The 22,481-nt window shown below is 38.3% G+C and overlaps 1 protein-coding gene across 4 annotated transcripts in view; it reads right to left on the reverse strand.

Annotated features, from left to right (window-relative positions):
• GALNT13 (polypeptide N-acetylgalactosaminyltransferase 13) overlaps positions 1-22,481 on the reverse strand; it is a 573,465-nt gene that overhangs the window by 502,769 nt on the left and 48,215 nt on the right. For all 4 annotated transcript variants that reach the window (XM_066279813.1, XM_066279812.1, XM_066279811.1 and 1 more), the window contains exon 3: positions 335-580. In XM_066279813.1, coding sequence (XP_066135910.1) covers positions 335-476 — 142 coding nt within the window. In that variant the 5' untranslated portion in view covers positions 477-580. The remainder of the gene's footprint in view (positions 1-334; positions 581-22,481) is intronic.

Consider the following 22,481-nt stretch of genomic DNA (forward strand, 5'->3'; position numbering starts at 1 on the left):
TTTAAGTTATACGTTTAGTCTCTAAGGGCTTTTGCTTCTGGAAGCCTATATTTAAAATTCTGTTCAGTCTGAGTGTTCACTGAATTATTCTTTCCATACAATCACAGAAGAGGAATTATTAGAATTGGAAGATACCTTAGAGGTTAGTTCACACTTCTCATTTTTTATAACAAGATACCAAGGCCAAGAAAAGTACAGTAGCTTTACCACAGTTAAATGTATATTAACAGGTCTGCCAAGATGTTCTCCCTTATTTGGAAGTGTCATGTTTTGTCCTGAGTCACCCCCATTCTCTCATCTCTCTAAAAGTCACATTTGCTTCCTGAGCACTTACCCCTGAGAGCAGGCAGCAGAGATCTCTCCTTCTTGTCATCGCATTTGTTGCATTCACTGAAGTAGAGGAGTAAGAAGACATCGACCAGAACCCACATCAGTGAAGTGGCTAGAACCACTTTGCAGTAAACAAACCTCCTCATGTCTCTCCTTGATTTCTAGTTAACAAGTAGACCGAAGACAGATGCTAGTGTGATAAATCCAAGCCACTGGGGTAAACTCCAGGATAAAAGCAAAATGCATCCCACTGTATTAAAAAAGAAGAAAAAAGAAGGGAGGGAGGAAGAAAGAGAGGGAGGAATGGAAGGAGAGAGAGACAGAGAGAGAGAAAGAGAGAGAGGGGAAGGAAGGAAGGGAGGGAGGGAGAAAGGGAAGAAAATTTGATTACTATACAGTTTGGTTTTTGGTTTGCACAAAGAAGATGTAATATGAAATAATGACTTATCTAATGTTCCCATATATATCAGCACTTGACCTTCAAATTCATAATTAAAAGTCTAAACAAATGAAAGTTTTAAGCAAGCCAGGTAGCTAAAATTCAAACAGCTAATTCTAGATATGGTACTACTCTGCTGGACCCTTAACAACTATTCAATTTCTTTCTTTTTTTTTTTTTTTTGTATTTTTTTTCCTGAAGCTGGAAACGGGGAGAGACAGTCAGACAGAGTCCCGCATGCGCCCGACTGGGATCCACCCGGCAAGCCCAGCAAAGGCAATGCTCTGCCCACCAGGGGGCGATGCTCTGCCCCTCCAGTGCGTCACTCTGCCACTACCAGAGCCACTCTAGCGCCTGGGGCAGAGGCCAAGGAGCCATCCCCAGCGCCCGGGCCATCTTTGCTCCAATGGAGCCTTGGCTGCGGGAGGGGAAGAGAGAGACAGAGAGGAAGGAGGGGGGGTGAAGAAGCAAATGGGCACTTCTCCTATGTGCCCTGGCCGGGAATTGAACCCGGGTCCCCCGCACGCCAGGCCGACGCTCTACCGCTGAGCCAACCGGCCAGGGCCCTATTCAATTTCTTTAAGTTGAATTGTCTTCTCCTTAAATTCTATCATCACATTCTATAAAGCACCTGCCTGTCAAATTGTTCTGAATTGACCTTGCTTCAGCACTTTCAAGGAGCCAGTGTGGTTGAAATAGAAATTATCCTGGACACAATATACTGTAATAACTAAAATTTGATGTTTATATACAGAGAGCATTGGGTCTATTTACTACATATTTGTGGGAGTTTTTTGAAGTTTTCTTTGTTTATAAAATGAGAATAATAATGCCAAACCTAAAAATATGCTATGATGACAAAGTATGATAATGTATGTAACCATCTTGAAGCAAAGTCATTTAACATATAAAACAAAAATATTCTCAAATTCTACGCCAGTGATAAAATTTCAGAAAATAAACTCAAAAAAAAGAAAAGAAAAATCAATGCCTTTTACAATTGCAACAAAAAATATAAAATACCTAGGCATAAACTTAACAAAGGATGTGAAAGACCTGTATACTGAAAACTACAAAACTTTATTGAAAGACACTGAAAATGATGCATTGAAATGGAAAAATATTCCATGTTCATGGGTTAGGAGAATCGACATAGTTAAAGTAGCCACATTACTCAAAGCAATATACAATGTAATGTAATCTCTATCAAAATATCAAAATCCCAATGTCATTTTTTAAAAAAAAAATAGAACAAAAATCATCAGGTTTTGATGGCATCATAAAAAATCCTGAATAGGTAAAGCTATCCTGAGAAAAAAGAATAAAGCTGGAGGTATCACACTATCTGGTTTCAAATTATACTACAGAGTCACAATTATCGAATTAGCATTGTAGCGGCAGATACAGAGACATACAAGAACAATGGAACAAAATCAAGAGCCCTGAAATAAAACTACATATTTATATGCAGAAGTAATCTTTGACAAAGGAGCCAAAAACACACAATGGAGAAGAAAAAGCCTCTTCAATAAAAGGTGCTGGGAAAATTGGAAAGGCACATGTAAAAGAATGAAAGTTGACTATAGTTTGTCCCTCTGCACAAAAATTCAAATGGATCAAAGACCTAAGTATAAATCTGAAACAATAAAATTATATAGAAGAATACATAGTACTAAACTCATGGTGTTGGCCTCAGAGAACATTTTATGGATTTGACTCCAAAGGCAAGGAAGGTAAAGGCAAAAATAAATGCAGGGGACTACATCAGACTAAGAAGCTTCTGTACATCAAAAGGAACTGACAACAAAACAAATAGACAGCCAACTAAATGGGAGATGATATTTACAAACAACGGTTCTGATAAGGTGTTAATATCCAAAATATATAAAGAACTCACAAAGCTCAGCAACAAACAAACAATCCAATTAAAAAATGGGAAAAGGACCTAAACACAATTCTCCCAAGAGGACATAAAAATGGCCAACAGATATATGAAAAAATGCTCATCTATTAGATGATGTCTATTAAAAATGCTAGCTATTTTAATAGCTATTAAACATGCTATTAGAGAGAAATGAAAATCAAAACTACAGTGAGATACCTCACACCTGTTAGATTGGCTATTATCAACAAGACAGATAATAACATGTGTTGGACAGGCAATGGAGAAAAAGGAACCTTTATTCACTGCTGGTGGGAATGCAAATTAATACAGGTATGGAAGAAAATATGGTGGTTCCTCAAAAAACTAAGACTAGAACTAACATATGACCTAGGAATCCCTCTACTGGGTATCTACCCAAAAGAATTGAAAACTTTGGTACATAAAGACACATGCAGCCCAATGTTCATCACAGCATTATTCACAGTGGCCAAGGCATGGAAATAGCCAAAGTGTCCTTTGATAGAGGATTGGATAAAGATATGGTACATATAGACAACAGAATACTACTTATCCATAAGAAATGATGACATATTGCCATTTATTACAACATGGATAGATCTTGAGAACATTATACTGAATGAAATAAGTAAGTCAAAAAAAGCTAAAAACTGTATGATTTCAGACAAAGGTAGGATATAAAACTGAGACTCATGGACATAGATAAGAGTGAAGTGGTTATCAGGGGGAGGGAGATATAGGGAAAGAGGTGGGGGAAGGGAGTAAAAAGGGACAAAGGTGATGAAAAATAATGTGACTTTGGGTGATGGGTACACAACATAATCAACAGTTCAAATGCTACAGAAATATTTACCTGAAACCTATGTACTCTTATTGATCAATGTCACTCACTCCCTTATTAATTTTTTTTAGCAAGAGAGACAGAGACAGCGAGTGGGACAGATAAAGACAAACAGGAAGGGAGAGAGATGAGAAGCATCTATTTTTTGTTGCAGCACCTTAGTCATTTATTGATCTCTTTCTCATATGAGCCTTGACCAGGGTGCTCCAGCTGAGCCAGTGACCCACTGCCTAATCCAGCAAACTTGGGCTCAAGCCAGTGACCTTTGGGCTCAAATCAACGACCATGGGATCATGTTTATGAACACTCAAGCCAGCAGTCCTGTGCTCAAGCTGGTAAGCACATGCTCAAGCTGGATGAACTCACGCTCAAGTCAGCACCTCGGGGTTTCGAACCTGGGTCCTCTACATCCCAGGCTGATGCTCTATCCACTGTACCACTACCTCATCAGGTAATGTCACCCCTTTAAATGTAGATTTTTAAATAACAATTTAAAAGAGAAAAATTACATGAGATATGTCATCGGTTACTAACCCTTAAAAACCCCATCTGGTCTGCACAGAAATTATCCACAACAGATATCTATTTTAGAGTGGACAGCATACATTTTAAAAATACTATTAGAGGAGAAATAATATATGTTAGTCTATAGTGTCTTAGAAAAACCAGAGTAAGAATTCTTAAAGGCATAGACATAAACAATTATTGAGAGATATTCAAAAACACTGTAGGATTAATACCATATATAGATTTGTTCTATGTATACTATATAGGACAATAAGGACCTAATTAATCCTATCTATCTCTCTATCTATCTATCATCTGTCTATCTGTCTAAACTTCTGTCTTTCTTTGGTAAAATAGGTCCTTTCAATTTATTGTAGAAAAAAAAGTGTGATGTGGCCATGAACCAAGGAATGCAGATTGAGTTGGCTGAAAAACAGGAAATGGGCCCTGGCCAGTTGGCTCAGCGGTAGAGCGTCGGCCTGGCGTGCGGGGGACCCGGGTTTGATTCCCGGCCAGGGCACATAGGAGAAGCGCCCATTTGCTTCTCCACCCCTCCCCCTCCTTCCTCTCTGTCTTTCTCTTCCCCTCCCGCAGCCAAGGCTCCATTGGAGCAAAGATGGCCCGGGCCCTGGGGATGGCTCCTTGGCCTCTGCCCCAGGTGCTAGAGTGGCTCTGGTTGCGGCAGAGCGACGCCCCGGAGGGGCAGAGCATCGCCCCCTGGTGGGCAGAACATCACCCCTGGTGGGCATGCCGGGTGGATCCCGGTCAGGCGCATGCAGGAGTCTGTCTGACTGTCTCTCCCCGTTTCCAGCTTCAGAAAAATACAAAACAAAACAAAACAAAACAAAAAAAAAACAGGAAATGGATTCTTCCCTAGGCCTCTTGAAAGAGCCAGCCCTGCCAACACTTTCTGGTTAACTCAGTGAGAATCATTTTGAACTTTTAACATGCAGAACTAAGTCCTATCCAAAGAAGAGGTATTATGCTATGGAAAATGTATGATCTGCTTTTCTGGTTATGTTTCCTTCAGAAAATGAGAACTATGTGATCTCATGGGCACTTCAGTTACAAAGGGACCTTGCACCTTAGAAATTGCAAAAGCCCCTTCCCCAAGAACTGATAAGGCCTCTGAGGTAGCAATTACTGCTCCAGCAACTAGTAACCATAGAAATAGCTCCACAGGCCCAACACCCGACTGCTTACCTCTATCCCCGGAATTGCCCTGAAAAATATTGTAAAAGGGATTCAACCCCATAGCTGTTGTGTCTTCTCTGAATTTTTATCAAATGAATCACAACTAGGAATATTGAAATCAACACATCTACAGGGTATACAAGCTTTCCTTCCAGCCCTCCTGTTAATCTGGGATACCCACCTCTTCTCTGGGAACTACAAAGGTCAAGAACAAGGGAATTGGATGTAGAAATGACCTCTCTCCACCGGAGGTCAGTGACCACCCAAAAGAATATGACCCTGGTTAATTCACAGGCCTTCATGGATTCTCTCCAGCCTGTGAGTCCCCTGAAAATCCATTTCATCTTTATGGAAAGAGAGATCAAAGTGAGGAAGGGCAAGATGAAGTCAGCTTGGCAAATAGTCCTTTGCCTTTTAAGCAGTCTCCAAAATGCAGAATCTTCAGCAAAAAAATTAAACCCGAAGTGGTCCGTAGAACTTGAAGAAATCAATGGTGAGGCCACAAATGAGGCATCTTGCTTCTTTTTTTTTTTTTTTTTTGCATTTTTCTGAAGCTGGAAACAGGGAGAGACAGTCAGACAGACTCCCGCATGCGCCCGACCAGGATCCACCCGGCACGCCCACCATGGGGCGACGCTCTGCCCACCAGGGGGCGATGCTCTGCCCATCCTGGGCGTCGCCATGTTGCGACCAGAGCCACTCTAGCACCTGGGGCAGAGGCCACAGAGCCATCCCCAGCGCCCGGGCCATCTTTGCTCCAATGGAGCCTTGGCTACGGGAGAGGAAGAGAGAGACAGAGAGGAAGGCGCCGTGGAGGGGTGGAGAAGCAAATGGGTGCTTCTCCTATGTGCCCTGGCCGGGAATCGAACCCGGGTCCTCCACACGCTAGGCCGACGCTCTACCGCTGAGCCAACCGGCCAGGGCCGAGGCATCCTGCTTCTTACTGAGCTTTCCTGACCCCGCTCCCACAGGTGTCTGCTAGTCCCCTGTGATCTCCTCAGGAATTTGCCCTACATTGCACTTTACGTGGCATTAATTTTGTGCTTCATCTCCCTGTGAAGTCCGTTCTCAGGTCACTTTTATAATCCTTTCCAAGTTTTCCTCACTGCAGATACAACAGATTGTGCTGTTCCTGCTGTTGCAGTTTGGGATGTGTTTCGCTTGAACTAGTCAAAAGGATCCTTTTTGACCAAATCAACATCTGACACTGTAACATTCCGTTATTAGAAGTTCATGTTCAAAATCACCAATACGGTAGCTACTCAGAAGTGATTTATATGTACAAGGGAACTAACATTTTTATTATGTTATCGGAGTTCTCTAACTTGTCAAACTGAATACTATATCTTTGAGAAACATATAATCAATAAAATCAGTAAGACTTTTAAAATCTTGGCAAGAACATAATCTACCATTTACTATGTTGACTTAGCCAACTGGGAATTCAATAATATAAATTGTAAAAATATTTAAATAAAATTCATCAATAAAAGCATTTAGGGAACAAAGCATGACAGCATTTCATTCCATGCCACATTTTCTTTGAAAGGTCAAAATAGAATGTTTTCAGCATTTCTCTATACTTTTACAAACATGATTTTTAAAAATAAAACATCCTTTTCATAATGGAAAAAATTTAAATATATACAAAAATACAGAGAACAGTATTAAAAGCACTTATGTACCTGTCATCTAGCTTCAAAATTTATCAATACATAACCAATCATTTTTACTCTGTGCCAACCATTTATTTCCTATACACACTCAGGATCATTCTGAAGGAAATCTCAGACATTACATCATATCATCTGTTAATATTTTGTGTAAAACTCTAAAAGATACAGACACAAAAATATAACCAAAATACAATACCTAAAGAAAAATCAAACAGTAATTTCTTCATTCATTTATTTTTTTATTTTACTATTTTTTATTAAATTTGATATTGGTTAATAAGATCATATAGGTTTCAAGTGTAAATTTCTAGGATATATGATCTGTATACTGTATTGTGTGCTCATAACCCAAAGTCAAATCAATCAAACAGTAATTTTTAATGTCATTCAAGATCCACTTGTTTTTTAATTGTCTCCAATTGCCCCATAGTTTACTTTTTAACCTTTGGTTTGTTTGAATCAGGTTGCTATTAAATATGTTATGGTTCGTTCATAAGTCTCTTAAGACTCTTTTAATATATGAGTTCACACTCCATTTCTTTTTAATCTGTTCCTTGAAATTAATTTGTTGATGAAGTAATGCCAAAATATTTTTTAAACTTTTTTTATGAGTTCAACAATCTGTTACTTAAAGGTTGGCTTCTCTAAAAATATAAAAATTTTAAAAATAATTAAATCTGTTTAAATTAAAAACATTCAGTAATAAAAAGTAAAAAGATGACTTTAAATAGCCATTTTGTCTCTCTGTTCTTCATTTTCTTTGATTATAACATATTTTCCATCCTATCCACTTCACAAAATAGTTACTTAAGCGGAATAAGGACATTTTTTAAAAGAAATTACAAATATTATTATAATAGAAAAATCTGAAATCACTTAATATTAAATATTAAATTATCTAAGATAAGTAATTTCCTAAGAGCCTAATAGTTGAAGTTATTGAGAATTTAATTTTAACTTTAGCTATAATAAATAGTGAAAATTGCATCTTATTACCACTTCAAGAATTATTTAAATTATTCTAATTTCATAGCCTGCTAGATCTATACATCAAGACATAAACACTGAGAGAAGTCTAGCTTTAGTATTTTATGGGATAAAAGTACCATAAGTTGCAGTTTAAATTGTTATTTATGAAATAGTCTTTTCTTCTATATTTAAGCTTTTAATTCTATCTACACCTTGCAAATATACTAAATGTTATTATTCACAAGGGCCTTATCTATTGGCACTTGTAAAAGAGTAATCTTTTATAGTGTTCCAACGCTCTGCATGAGAACAAAACTGGTTGAGCAGAAGGATAAATACACAGTTAATACTCACCAACATAAGCACAGTTGGTGGTTCAGGTTTATTTAAGAGAATCAGCATCTGTATTATGTTCTTATTCCAGTAAGCCCTATTTATTTGCAAACACCGTTCTGTCTCTCAAACCAAGTCCAAGTTCTGTCATATCCCTGACTTGCCGAGCCCATGTGGATGGAGCATGACCAACACTGCATAAGCTATTGGCTCTTCTATTCAAAAATACAACCGTTTTTTAAATTGTTACAATATCCTCTTACACAGTTATTTCCCTCTTCAAAATTATTTCTCTAGGTAGCCCTGGCCAGATAGTTCAGTTGGTTAGAGCATCAACCCACAGCACAGAGGTTGCCAGTTCAATCCCCAGTCAAGGCACAAAGTGGAATACATCGATGTTCTGTCTCTCTCTCTCACTCTCCCTTCTTTTCTTTTTCTCTAAGAAGAAAAAAAAAATCTGTCAATTAAAAAAATTCTCTAGGTAGAAAAACTTCAAAAGTTAGAAACCCATCACATACCATCTTGCTATTCAGACTTCCTTTCCTTTTCTTCCTGCCCACTAAATAATCATATCAGCCAGATTTTCTGAGATAGTATACCATTTTTCTTTGGAAATATACACTATTTTTCCTATCTTTATTAAAATGGATTCCAATTATTAAAAAAAAAACAACAAGATCTGGATAAAGTTTAGTTTGTTAACTATGTTATTAAAATGTAAAGAAAGATACTTTTGTTTTTAATTGAGTTATCCCTTACCCAAGGAATCTAGTTTAGTTGATGTTCAACGTCTATCTGTAGTCATATATTTTCCTTTGTAGAAAATTGCATAATTGGTGCAAATTAATTCAGTCTATTTTATGAGGCTGTACTGAGGTTGCCAAAGGCTCCTGGAAGCTTGTGTAAGACTTGCTGGTAATGCTCCCAGAAGTTTCAGGCACCCAGCATACTGGGAATGTTTTAATAGCAATGCAGGAACTGGTAAACTGTGACTGGACAGTTTTCAGAGTTGGCTTTATAGACTGATAAATCTAGTGAGTAAGCACTGAATAAATACCCTGAATTAGCTACAGGTCTTATTGACAGGAAGACATCCTGATCTTGGTATGACGGAGACCTAAAATGAAGATGAATTGGAAAATTATACCCTCACCCTAAACCTAAGGGTCCACTGTAAAAACCACACCACACTGAATGATACAGTACCAGACACAGAAGCAGACAAAGACGTGAAATGAATGCCCACGTGGAAAAGTGGTGGGACGGAGCAAAAATTATACATGTGCTCATGTTCATTTAGAAAACTATAAATACTCATCATATACAATTTGACTATTTGCATCCAACCTTAAGATCTACAACTACATATTTTAAGTTACAATGCCACTTGAATCTGAGCTCTAAAACTCATTAATTATATTATTTAATTCAAATTACTTAAATGATTTTTTGCCTCCCTTTTCCTATTCACAAAATGTGAATAGTAGTTACCCTATAAGGTTACAATGAGTATTGAGCTAATTAACACATGTCTGACACACAGAAGGGGCTCACTGTATAATACCTGTTATTAGTAGTAATAATAATATTGTTATGATCATGAACATCATGGAAAGAACAAGAAAAAAGAATGAGGATTTGTCTAACAATCCTTCTAGAAGCAATGTATGTTCAGTATGTATGGATTCAAGGGATCAGAAGAACAAGGTAAGTATCATAAACATATTTGGTATTTATAAATATGCTCCATATTGAATCACAAATATATTAAATATTAATATGTGAGCATTACAGATACATTTTATATTTAATAATCAAAAGTATGTTTAATAGATGCAGTTTCTGATGGAGTTACACAGGATACAACGATTGCCAAAACTCATTGAACTGTACACTTAAGATCTGTGTAATTTACTTTTGTATAAGTTTCACCCCATTTTTTAAGGTAAAAACAAAATGTTTATATACCTATCGTATAATACCTTGATTTTATTGCCTTCCCATTAACTAAGAAATAATAGGCAAAACTGCATCAGATAAGAGATCTTTTTTTAATTTTTTAAAGATTTTATTTATTCATTTTAGAAAGGAGAGAGAAAGAGAGAAGGAGGGAGGAACAGGAAGCATCAACTCCCATATGTTCCTTGACCGGGCAAGCCCAGGGTTTCAAAACAGCAACCTCAGCATTCCAAGTCAACGCTTTATCTACTGCGCCACCACAGGGCAAGCAGGCTTCCACTTAATACTAACTTCTGATCTCATCTACCATTTACCCATGGCAGTGACTCTGGCCGCCTTTGTTCCGTACATAGACCAATCACTATCTCGTCTCAGGGCATGCTCATATGCTGTTTTCTCTGTTCACTGATATAGTCATGGTTCCTACTCTTATGTCCTACTCTCCTGCTCAAATGTCAAATCATGTAGAGAGTTCCTATCAACCTACATAAAATAATAACACACTCTGTATTTCCTTACCTCATTTTATTTTTCTTCTATGTACCTAGTACCCATCCAATATATTAAATGTTAATTGGTCTTAATGGTTGTTTGTCCCTCTTAAATAGTGAGATAAATGAAAACAGAATATCATATCTCTTGCAAATGCCCTATCTCACTCCAATATGTTCAAGTTTTAAAACTCCAGTACTAGTAGTTATGAACTGAAATGTACCTCCCCTGCCCCCCCCGAAAAAGAAATTACATGTGAAGATATGTGAAGCCCTAATTCCCAGGATTTTAGAATGTACCTGTATTTGGAGATAGGCCTTTAAAGAGGCAACTAAGGTAAAATGAGGTCATATGGCTGGTATCCTTATAAGAGGTGATTAGGCCACAGGTACACAGAGGGGAAACTCTGTGAAGACAGGGAAGCAGCCACCGATATGCCACAGAGGAAGACCTCAGGATGAAACCAATTCTGCTAACACACTGACTTCAGGCTTCGAACGCCTCTAAGAAAATAAATTTCTGTTGTTTAAGCCACCCAGTCTATAATACTTTGTTAGGGCAGCCTAGCAAATGAATATGCTAGTCAAACCCAACTTTCCCATACTCCATTCCTACATGCAAACAGATGAACACAGCTGGAGAGAAACCCCCAAGTGCCTGTGCTCATTTTAACCTATGAGCTCACACTGCAAGTGGACTTGCAGGGCTTCACTGCACTCTGCAGTACTGCGCAGTCAAAACCACCTCCAAAAGAAAAGGTTCTCCTCTCCTAACAGCCCCGCTCAGCTCCTGCAGACTCACGTCCATGGCTTCTCTTATGGAATCAATCCATCTCATTTTGCTTTTCTTCCTTTTTTGATACCTTTTATTTTTCCCAGCATTATTGTCTTTTCCAAAGAACCTGACTTCTCATCATGTGCCCAAAGGAAGGCAGCTTCAGGTTTTGCCTTTTTTGTCTCCACCAGTGTTTCAGGGTTAATTTGTTCTAGGACACACTTATTTGTCTACTACACTGAGTAGAGAAAATAAGCAATCAGAACAGAATCTTTCATATGGCCATGTTGAATGTATCAACCTATTGGTTCTATTACTGTTACCCTTAAGTCTACAAGTCCAACTGTTACAACAAATGAACTGTCCTTTTAGAAGTACATCACCCTCTACTCTCGTATATTCATGGATTTCACTGATATACTTATCTCTTCTGCACCAGTTTTTCTTTAAATAAGTCATTGCTATCAACACAAAGATGCTATATGAATAATCATCTTAAAATAAAATAATTTGGCCTGGCTGGTTGGCTCAGTGGTCGAGTGTCAGCCTGGCATGTGGATGTCCTGAGTTGGATTCCCAGTCAGGGCACACAGGAGAATCAACCATCTGCTTCTCCATCCCTCCCCCTCCTACGTCTCTTACTTTCTCTCCCTTCCCCTCCGACAGCCATGGCTCTATTGGTTGAAACATATCAGCCCTGGGAGCTGAGGATGGCTCATGGAGCCTTTCCTCAGGTGCTAAAAATAGTTTGGTTGTGAACATAGCCCCAGATGGGCAGAGCATTGGCCCCAAAAGAGGGTTGTGGGTGGATCCCTGTCAGGACACATGTGGGAGTCTGTCTCTCTATCTTCCCTTTTTTTTACTTGGAAAAGAAGAAAAATAAAATAAATAAAATAAATTAAAATATAAAATAATTTGACTCCATATCCCTCTTCAGCTATCCCTCCCACTCTCTGCTCATCTTTAATGAAAACTTCTGTAAAGAATTATGTATAACCACTATCTACACATCCCATATCCTTATCTTCTAATTTTCTCTTAAATTCAACAGGCTGTAGCCCTTGACACAATATGGAAACTTCATTTGATACGGTCACAGCCAAATCCAATGGTCAGTTTTCATGCATTACTTTGCATAAATCCAAAGTAGCATTTGACATAACTTGGCCACAAAGCCAGGGACTCCGCTAGCAGCTCTTCTCTTTTACATCCCTTATTTTATCTCGCAGCAAATTCTGTTGGTTCTACCTTCAGATATGACCCACTTCACATCAATTCCACTGCTACTACTCCAGACCAAGCCACCATCACCACCTTGATGTACTTCCTTAACCTCTTTTTAAAAAGCCTGCTGTATTGAGATATAATTCATGTACCATACAATTTACACACTTAAACTGTACAGTGCAATGGCTTGTGGTCTAGTCACGGAGTTGTGCATCCATCACCACAATCAATCTTGTGGTGGTTTAAACACTTTCATTACTTTAAAACAAAGTAGCTCCCATTTGCTATGACCTCCCAATGCTTTTCCAATGCCTCTAGCCCTAGGTAACTACTAATTCTATTTCTGTCTCTATAGATACTTTCAATTCTGAAATTTCATATAAATGGAATCAGTCATTTATGACTGTCTTTCTTCAGTTAGCATAATGTTTTCAAGATTTATCCACATTGTAGCATCTACCAGTAATTTCCTTTGCTTGTCAAATAATATTCCACTGTACAGATATGTCACATTTTATTTATCCATTTATCAGTTGGCCCACTGTAGGGTGTTTCCAGTTTTTGGATATCATGAATAATGCGGCTACGGATATTCATGGGGAAGTTTGTATATGAATATATGTAATCACATCTCTTGACTATGTACTGTAACTGGTTGTGGGATCACTCAATCATATGCTATTCATTATGTTCTAAAATACATTCCCATAATAATCTAGTCTCCACAAGGCAGGTTGATCCTGTTAAAATTTAAATTTAAACAAATTTTTTCTCTGTTCTGCTCATTATTGACCAATGGCTTTCTATCACATTTAAAGTAAGTTCCAAATCCCTATCTTGGCCTATAACACCAACCCAAATCTGGGCCTTGACTGCCCTTCAGATTTCATTTTCTAATTCCATCTCCTTCACTTAATGTGCTCCAGATTGTTTATGCCTGACATTCCCTCTGAGACCCTGTTCCCCTAAGTAACACAAAGGCACAGCCCTTCCCCTTTTATTCACCCAGAGAGTTCTTTTCAGACCAACTTATCTGAACTAAAGTCGTTCCATTGTCTTTGCCATATACTGGTGTAATTTATTCGGAGAACGTATCACTGGTACACGTTAGCTTATTTATTGTCTCCCTCCCCCCCCCCCAGAGAATTATGTCTATTATTCTCCATGCTATTCTTTAGATAACCAAAAACTTCTTATGACACAAAATAGGTGCTCGCTAAACATTTGTTTAATGAACAAATTCAAAAAGGACTGAGAAACCATTGGTCTGATTGAAATGTAGGAAAATGAAACAAACACTGGCAATTATAATGAAATTGAAAATACTGGACAGTCATTTGGTTGAGCTGCAGGTGAATATCCGCTCTCCACTGAGTAAATACAAAACGTATTCACTGACAGGGAGCTGTTCCCTTCTCCACGCCCTCGGATACCTCTGGTCCCCTCACACCCGACCACAAATATTTTAAGATTAAAAGATGATTAAGGACAAGGTTGAGGTATCCTTTCACCAGAACACACTTAATGAAGGTCACATGTCCCTGGTGTGAATACGGCGCAGAAGGTGAGGGGCTATGGTGAGAGCAGGGCTCCCACCTGAGCTCTGTATGAGGACGCTCTGTTCCCTACGGGAACCCGTCACCACCCTGCATGCTCGCAGGTCACAGTGCGGTTGCCCAATCTGGCACTTTCAACTGGTCTTCTACCAGAATTTTTAAGACATGTAGCACCTATTTAGTCAGAGGCACTGACTTCTTTTCCCTTAGATTTTCAAATTTTAAAAAAATGACAATAGCCAACAGAACAATGGCGGTCCAGTGTGAATGAATCAAAATTATACCTATATTTTTTTGTCAGATTGACAAAAAATATATTTTTGTGTGTGCTGCAGAATTTCAGTAATTAGTTTCTGTGTGCCATGAGATTAAAAAGGTTGGAAATTGCTGTTCTAATCCAATCATCCCTTCCTGGCCACACCGCTGTGGCCCAGGAAAATAAACTGGGTCATGTTTTTTTATTTCCAGACCATCTAGAGTCTGAGGATGTTGTGTCTCTTGACACAAACAATACCCAAAAATGAAATGACAACCAAGGTTTTAGACAGATTTTCCATACTACATACAACTCAAAGCTTTTATTGAGTATTGAAACTGACTGAAAAAGATACCTGAACAACCTTCTAATTACCACCCGGTCTACCACCAGAGCAAGGCACTTGGTTCACATAATATGGCCTAACCCCCAAATAGTTCATCTTCGCTTAGCCACCCAATAAGTAATAATCAGTATGAAACGGGTAGGAAAATATATAAAACTTTTTTTAATGGGATTCTATGCTGTCCATTCCTAGTCCTAGCATATTCTTCTTTCTCCCAAAGGTCAGTCCAAGACAGCTTGGTTGGTATACCTCCAGTGGGAATCCAGTCAAGAGGGGCCTTGAGTTTCCAAACTTAATCTGATTCAGATACCTGGATTCCCCTGTTGAAATTACATGACCCTAGACCATGATGATAACAAACTCTTGGTTGCGTACACTAACAACTGAATCTCCCCTACAACTATCTATGTGGGTCAACACAGAAGTTTTCTCTAAATTTAGTGAAAATGCCCTTGTCCCATTCACATCTAATCTTTCCATAGGAAAGTTCTAGGTCACAGAAGATGATAGGAAAAAAAAGAAGTTATATTTATTGAGCTGGGACACACCACATTTCATGGCTGTGGAGGGAGAGTAACAATCTTGACCCATGGGGAGGAAACAGAGTGTCCCACCAGGTGAAAGAAAAGGGTGGGCTCAATTCCTGTTGTGTTGTCCCTAGATCCAGCACCAGAGCCTGGCAAAATTAATCCTACTGCCTGCTTGAATGAATCAGCCTCAGCAACTGATAATCTGACTGTTGTTTTATTTGTCACCTAAACTTGATAATCTCTCAGGAGTAGAATTGATTTATAGTCTTCTGTAGGTTTGAATTTTAAATAGAGGCATGTATTACTTTTACAATAAATGATCTCAGTTATAAAAAGTAAAGTATTCTTGTCATTTATCTAACAGATACAATTGTCTATATAGATAAATGCCAACACTGTGCTAGGCACTAAAGGCAAAACACAGTCACAATCTCTGCCTTCTGGCTCAGGGTCCTACAGGGAAATAGACAAGAGCCTTGAGGTAGAAATAAGAAAGGAGGTAAGTGAAACATAGGAATGATTTCAAGATATATAACTTTTATTAACATATAGTTATATGTAATAATTAATGTTGAGGGAATTCAGCAACAAACAGAATGATAAGGCATAGAGAGATGAAAAAAGAGTGGAGATTCATAGAGAATGTTTATAAGGCAGATACCATTTGTCAAGGCAGTTTGTTACACATAGGTCTTTTTAGTCATGTTTGGTTATAGGAACATTTTTCTATGAAGATGCTATAAATGTCAAAGCCTAAAATATATGTTAATGAGACTTTACAAGAAAAAATTACCATTAAAACATAACGAAATTGGCCCTGGCTGGTTGGCTCAGTGGTAGAGCGTCAGCCTGGCGTGCAGAAGTCCCGGGTTCGATTCCCGGCCGGGGCACACAGGAGAAGTGCCCATCTGCTTCTCCACCCCTCCACCTCTCCTTCCTCTCTCTCTCTCTTCCCCTCCCACAGCCAAGGCTCCATTGGAGCAAAGATGGTCTGGGCGCTGGGGATGGCTCCTTGGCTTCTGCCCCAGGTGCTAGAGTGGCTCTGGTCACGACAGAGCGACGCCCCAGAGGGGCAGAGCATCGCCCCCTGGTGGGCAGAGTGTTGCCCCCTGGTGGGCGTGCCAGATGGATCCCGGTGGGGCACATGCGGGAGTCTGTCTGACTGTCTCTCCCCATTTCCAGCTTCAGAGAAATACAAAAAAAAAAAAAAAAAAAAAACCATAATGAAATTAAGTCTTCATAAAGAAAGCTTGTAAAAAGCAATAATGACCCTCAAAAATATAATAAAATTTTTCTACACACAATCTAAAAATTGCTCATCATTCATTTTTTAAGGTATTTAGTGACTTCTCAGTATTCATCTAATAACATGCCATACCAGTTGTTTAAGCTTGTTCATTATTAGTTACCAAGAGGGAAAATAAAAATCCAAAATGTTCAACAGGATATAAAACCTAGAGATTTAAGACAACAACAGAGCATTTAGACAGTTCCCAATAGACATCTACCAGCAAGCTGGCCATCTTCTGCCATAAATCACATGGTTAAAAAGAAAAAAAATGTTCCCACTGAGGCAGCTAATCATTAGAAAATCTTAACCTCAGCTTCCTACCTGGCCTTGAGGCTTCTGAATTCCTTGTGACAAAAGATATAAGAAATGAATTACAAGTGTTCCTTCTTTGAAATGTATAAAATTTTGTGGTTATTTCTTGCCTAGGTTTTCTTTCTAAAACAGAAATGTTTATTTATAGAAAATAATGAGAATAGTATTAAATTATCTTATAAAATTACATCAGAGTCACTCTGCTCAGCTGGTAATTAATGGGAGATAGAAAGTGAAGGAGAGTCAAATGAAAACCCAGAACTCTCGAGTACAATAGGATTCCAGAAGCATGAAAAAGAGGAATGCAAAGTAACTAGGCTTCAGGAAACTCTGGATGTAGAATGAGTTAGAGCTCCTTCCTGAAACTTTATCACACATTTATTACACAAATGTAAAAATTTTACTTGCCTGCTTGAATATTTTAAACTTATGAGGGTTTTTTGTTTGTTTTTGCTTTGTTTTTTGTTTTTTGTTGAGAGGAGGAGAGATAGTGAGGCCGACTCCTACATGCGCCCTGACTAGGATCCACCTGGCAACCCCATCTGGGACTGATGCTCCAGTATGAGCTATTTTTAGCACCTGAGGCTGACACGCTCAGACTAACCAAGCTATCTTTAGGGCCTGGGGCCAACACGCAAACCAACTGAGCCAATAGCTGCAGGAGGGAAAGAGGGTGAGAAAGGGCAGAGGGAGAAGGAGAGACACAGATGATGGCATCTCCTGTGTGCTCTGCCCAGAAATCGAACATGGAATGTCCATATACCAGTCTGACACTCTATACACTGAGCCACCAGCCAGGGCCTGTGATTTTCTGCTTTTTAGCATATTGATACACGGAAGAAAAATATACCTTTCTTAAAACTAATTAAAATAACATTAACAAATTCCTCTAACCCAAAAATATTTTTGAATACAAAAAACACATTATTAAGGTTGCTACATATTTAATTATTACTTTCATTTGCAGCTTCAGTTTTTTTTCTGCAACCTTCCTGGTGAAGTTATTAATCATAATTTAAGTGTGTTAAAAGACAGGCAATTAGAAGAAAAATGTAAATAAAGAATTAAAAATCAGAATATTGAATTAGCTCCAAATTAACAATTAAGTAAAATTATTATATCCCCAAAGAATTATAATTCGTTCTTATTAGCAGAGCACCTTATCATATGAAATTGCTAAAGACTATAACTTGTTAATCAATATAAAGCAATCTAATATAATAAAGTATTTATTCTAATAATAGAGAACAGAAATAGTATAAAGAAAGGAAATCTCCTGGCCGGTTGGCTCAGCGGTAGAGCGTCCGCCTGGTGTGCGGGGGACCCGGGTTCAATTCCCGGCCAGGGCACACAGGAGAAGCACCCATTTGCCTCTCCACCCCCCTCCCCTCCTTCCTCTCTGTCTCTCTCTTCCCCTCCCGCAGCCAAGGCTCCATTGGAGCAAAGATGGCCCGGGCGCTGGGGATGGCTCCTTGGCCTCTGCCCCAGGCGCTAGAGTGGCTCTGGTCGCGGCAGAGCGACACCCCGGAGGGGCAGAGCATCGCCCCCTGGTGGGCAGAACATCGCCCCTGGTGGGCGCGCCGGGTGGATCCCGGTCGGGCGCATGCGGGAGTCTGTCTGTCTCTCCCTGTTTCCAGCTTCAGAAAAATAAAAAAAAAAAAAAAAAAAAATGTCTGTGCATGGTAATGGTATGATAGAATTATTTATTTAAAAGAGTTCAAAATACATAGCTAACTGACAGTATATTATGCAGCTATTAGAAACTTATTAAATTTTGTAACAACATAAGAAAAGCTTATATAAAAAATATGAAATTAAACAAATCAAGATATTTGCACTATGATCACAACTATATATTATTTTACATTACTCATAAAAGTACTGAAAAAATAGATGGAAAAGTGTGTAATTTTTGCATCCCCCTCACTATTTTTGTGAATTTCCAAATTAATCAGAAATGGTATGTTATCTGAATGATGGAGAAATATGTTTTATTTTAGAGTTAATAAAAACCTACCAATAATAGTGATAAGGAGTAAAGTCTGAGTTCTGTGATATTTGCACATATGCATGGGCACATACACAGCTATAATGAAATGTAACAAATAGAAAGTAAGAGACCCAGACGTCTGTCAAAAGTCATTCATGAAACTAAGTAAATAAGAAAGGAAAGGATAGAACCTCCAATTAAAATAAAGCCTAATTTGCCTGACCAGGTGGTGGCACAGTGGATAGAGCGTCTGACTGGGATGCGGAAGACCCAGGTTCGAGACCCCGAGGTCGCCAGCTTGAGCGTGGGCTCATCTGGTTTGAGCAAAGCTCACCAGCTTGGACCCAAGGTCGCTGGCTCAAGCAAGGGGTTACTTGGTCTGCTGAAGGCCCGCAGTCAAGGCACATATGAGAAAGCAATCAATGAACTACTAAGGTGTCCCAACGAAAAACTAATGATTGATGCTTCTCATCTCTCTCTGTTCCTGTCTGTCTGTCCCTATATCTCCCTCTCTCTGACTCTGTCTCTGAGAGAAATAAATAAATAATAAAGCCTAATTTAAGTATTCTGTCCCCAAATTTATCTTCTTTATCAGTCTCCAATATTATAAAATCTATGTGGCTCATCAAGAACTATGTTTACCTATGTATCAAATACTATTATAACTTTAAAAAAAAGTGACTATCTTTTCATACCTGGAGTTTCACCCAAGATTCATGATCTACCTTTTTCTGGTAGCATTTGTGGTCTTTCTTCTAAATAAATGACCCCTTTAAAACCATCAGAATCAGCCTGACCTGTGGTGGCGCAGTGGGATATAGCATCAACCTGGAAATGCTGAGGTTGCCGGTTCGAAACCCTGGGCTTGCCTGGTCAAGACACATATGGGAGTTCATGCTTCCAACTCCTCCCCCCTTCTCTCTCTCTGTCTCTCCCTCTCCTCTCTAAAATGAATAAATAATAAAAAAAAATAATAAAACCATCAGAATCAGTATTTAAAAGTGACCACTGCAGTTGGGGAAGACCACTCACTTCTAATCACTCTCATTATTGCAGCCTATATAGTTCATCAAACCCAACTAAGTTCATAGAAAACAACATAAATTTTAAATTTGGCTTAAACAGATTAAAATTAGAACATTTTAATATATTGAAGACATACCTACTCAAACCCCAAAGTATTCTTCTCTTCTATATAATATATATTAAAATGTCATGCTAATTAAAATACCTGAAAACTGCAGTAATCATTGGTATAGAAAACATAATCTCCTATCAATAGTATACTGCAATTTTTGAAAAAATCATTATTGAGTTGACAAAAATGTTTAGATTTAAATATTGTTACCCTGGGCAAAAAAATCTCCCTGTTAAGAGCAAGCACCCTAGTATCTGTTCTTCACTCAGAGACAAGAAAAAACAATGTAGTATAAAACTCATATACTCTATCTTATTGTCTGCTTTCAAATGTCTAATCTATGTATATTATTATAAATGACCTTAATTATCATTTTAATGCAATAATTAAATAATATTATGTCTCTGAGTCGAAGGATGTATGTGCATTGATCACTTTGTGCGTAGTTGCCAGTTAACTTCTAGAAAAAATTCTTCCAGTTGTTCACCAGAAATTAGTTATAGATATGGTAGGGGGTTGGAGGACTGTGGGGGAGCAAGGAAAGAATCTATTATTACCCTACTCCAGTTTACCTCAATTGTTAAATTTCCTTTCTAGAAATATCTTTATGGGCCCTGGCCGGTTGGCTCAGCGGTAGAGCGTCTGCCTGGCGTGCGGGGGACCCGGGTTCAATTCCCGGCCAGGGCACATAGGAGAAGCACCCATTTGCTTCTCCATCCCCCCCTCCTTCCTCTCTGTCTCTCTCTTCCCCTCCCGCAGCCAAGGCTCCATTGGAGCAAAGATGGCCCGGGCGCTGGGGATGGCTCCTTGGCCTCTGCCCCAGGCGCTAGAGTGGCTCTGGTCGCAACACAGCGACCCCCCAGAGGGGCAGAGCATCGCCCCCTGGTGGGCAGAACGTCGCCCCTGGTGGGCGTGCCGGGTGGATCCCGGTCGGGCACATGCGGGAGTCTGTCTGTCTCTCCCTGTTTCCAGCTTCAGAAAAATACAAAAATAAATAAATAAATAATAAAAAAAAGCTGAAATATCTTTATAGCTTACATTATAGCAGTGAGAAACCATGAGTTATTAATAGACAGTATTTCTTATTAGAGTTTATTTTTGAGTCAAGGTTCAAAACTAAAAGCAAACAGCTCATTTTTTCCAAAGGTTTTATAGTTAAAACAGCAAAAGTATAAAGCTTCACAATCAATAACATCTGTTTAGTCCAAGGTAAACTCCACTATTTATATGGCTAAATGGTTACAATATTTTCTTTTGCATTTGAGAAGCCTAGTAAATACATTCTAACTGCTGATTGACATCAGAACAAATCAGTAGGTGTACTCCATTCCAGAATCAATTATCTGTTAATTTCTGTGGAATAAAACAGTGTTCAAACTGAGAAAGAAAATGCTTGTATGATTATGTTCCTGCAAAAAGAAAAAACATAATCAGGATAAAAATTCTCATATTTCTCACATTCATCCAGCTCCATCACAGCAGAACAGCAATCAATGGTTTATTTTTCTTTTGGCTTCACATTTTTGGAAAAGATATGTACAAAGGCAGCAATCAGAATCAATGAAAAATATTTACTAATGCACAGGATTTTTTTTATGCCATTTTAAATTCCTGGTTATTCCCACTCCTCTAATTTTGTTTAATTATATTTCTATTTGGTCATATTTAAATCATATTTCCTTTCATCATATTTCTTATGCTCCTGTTTTATTCATCTCATTTCCTCTCCATAAACTTTTTCTCAATTATAAAAATCATTTTATTTATTTTTCATTTCAACATGCAGTTGGCTCTGCATATAAATAAATATATATGCATAACAAATAAAATATATTTGTTAATGGTTTTTTCATGTGTCAATTATTTTCCCCTTCTTTCCCTAACTTTTCTGTATTCTCATCTCCTTCTATAGAGAAAACCCCAACATTTCTCCATAATTCCCATTTACCATTTTACATAAGTCTCTTTTCTGTAACCTAAAGCCTGAATGAATATTCTAAGCTATTTTTTCATTTCAATCCAAACCAAAATGGTAACTGACATCTAAATACATGCTTGTAGCTATTCGCCAGTTCTGAGAAAATGAAGTCTAAATAATATCAGAAACATCAGGACAATGAACAATTGTATCAAAGAGCCAGAAATAGAGAAAGCATTATTTTTTGTAAAAATGCAGCAATATATAGCATGATTAGGAGTACTGGAGTGTGATTCAATTCTCACCTCTGCCACCCTTTCATTTAGAGGTAATGAAGGTTAATTTGCCCAGCTAATCCCAGTTGTTTCATGTCTATAAAATGGCTATAAGAACTATACCTACATATAGATTCATGGTAACAACTAGGAACATATAATGAGTATCAGAGGAACTAGCACTAAACAGTAACTACCCAGTGCATGTTAGTCATTGCTATTATT

This window comes from Saccopteryx bilineata, chromosome 5, assembly GCF_036850765.1.
Source record: "Saccopteryx bilineata isolate mSacBil1 chromosome 5, mSacBil1_pri_phased_curated, whole genome shotgun sequence".
Lineage (NCBI taxonomy): Eukaryota > Metazoa > Chordata > Mammalia > Chiroptera > Emballonuridae > Saccopteryx > Saccopteryx bilineata.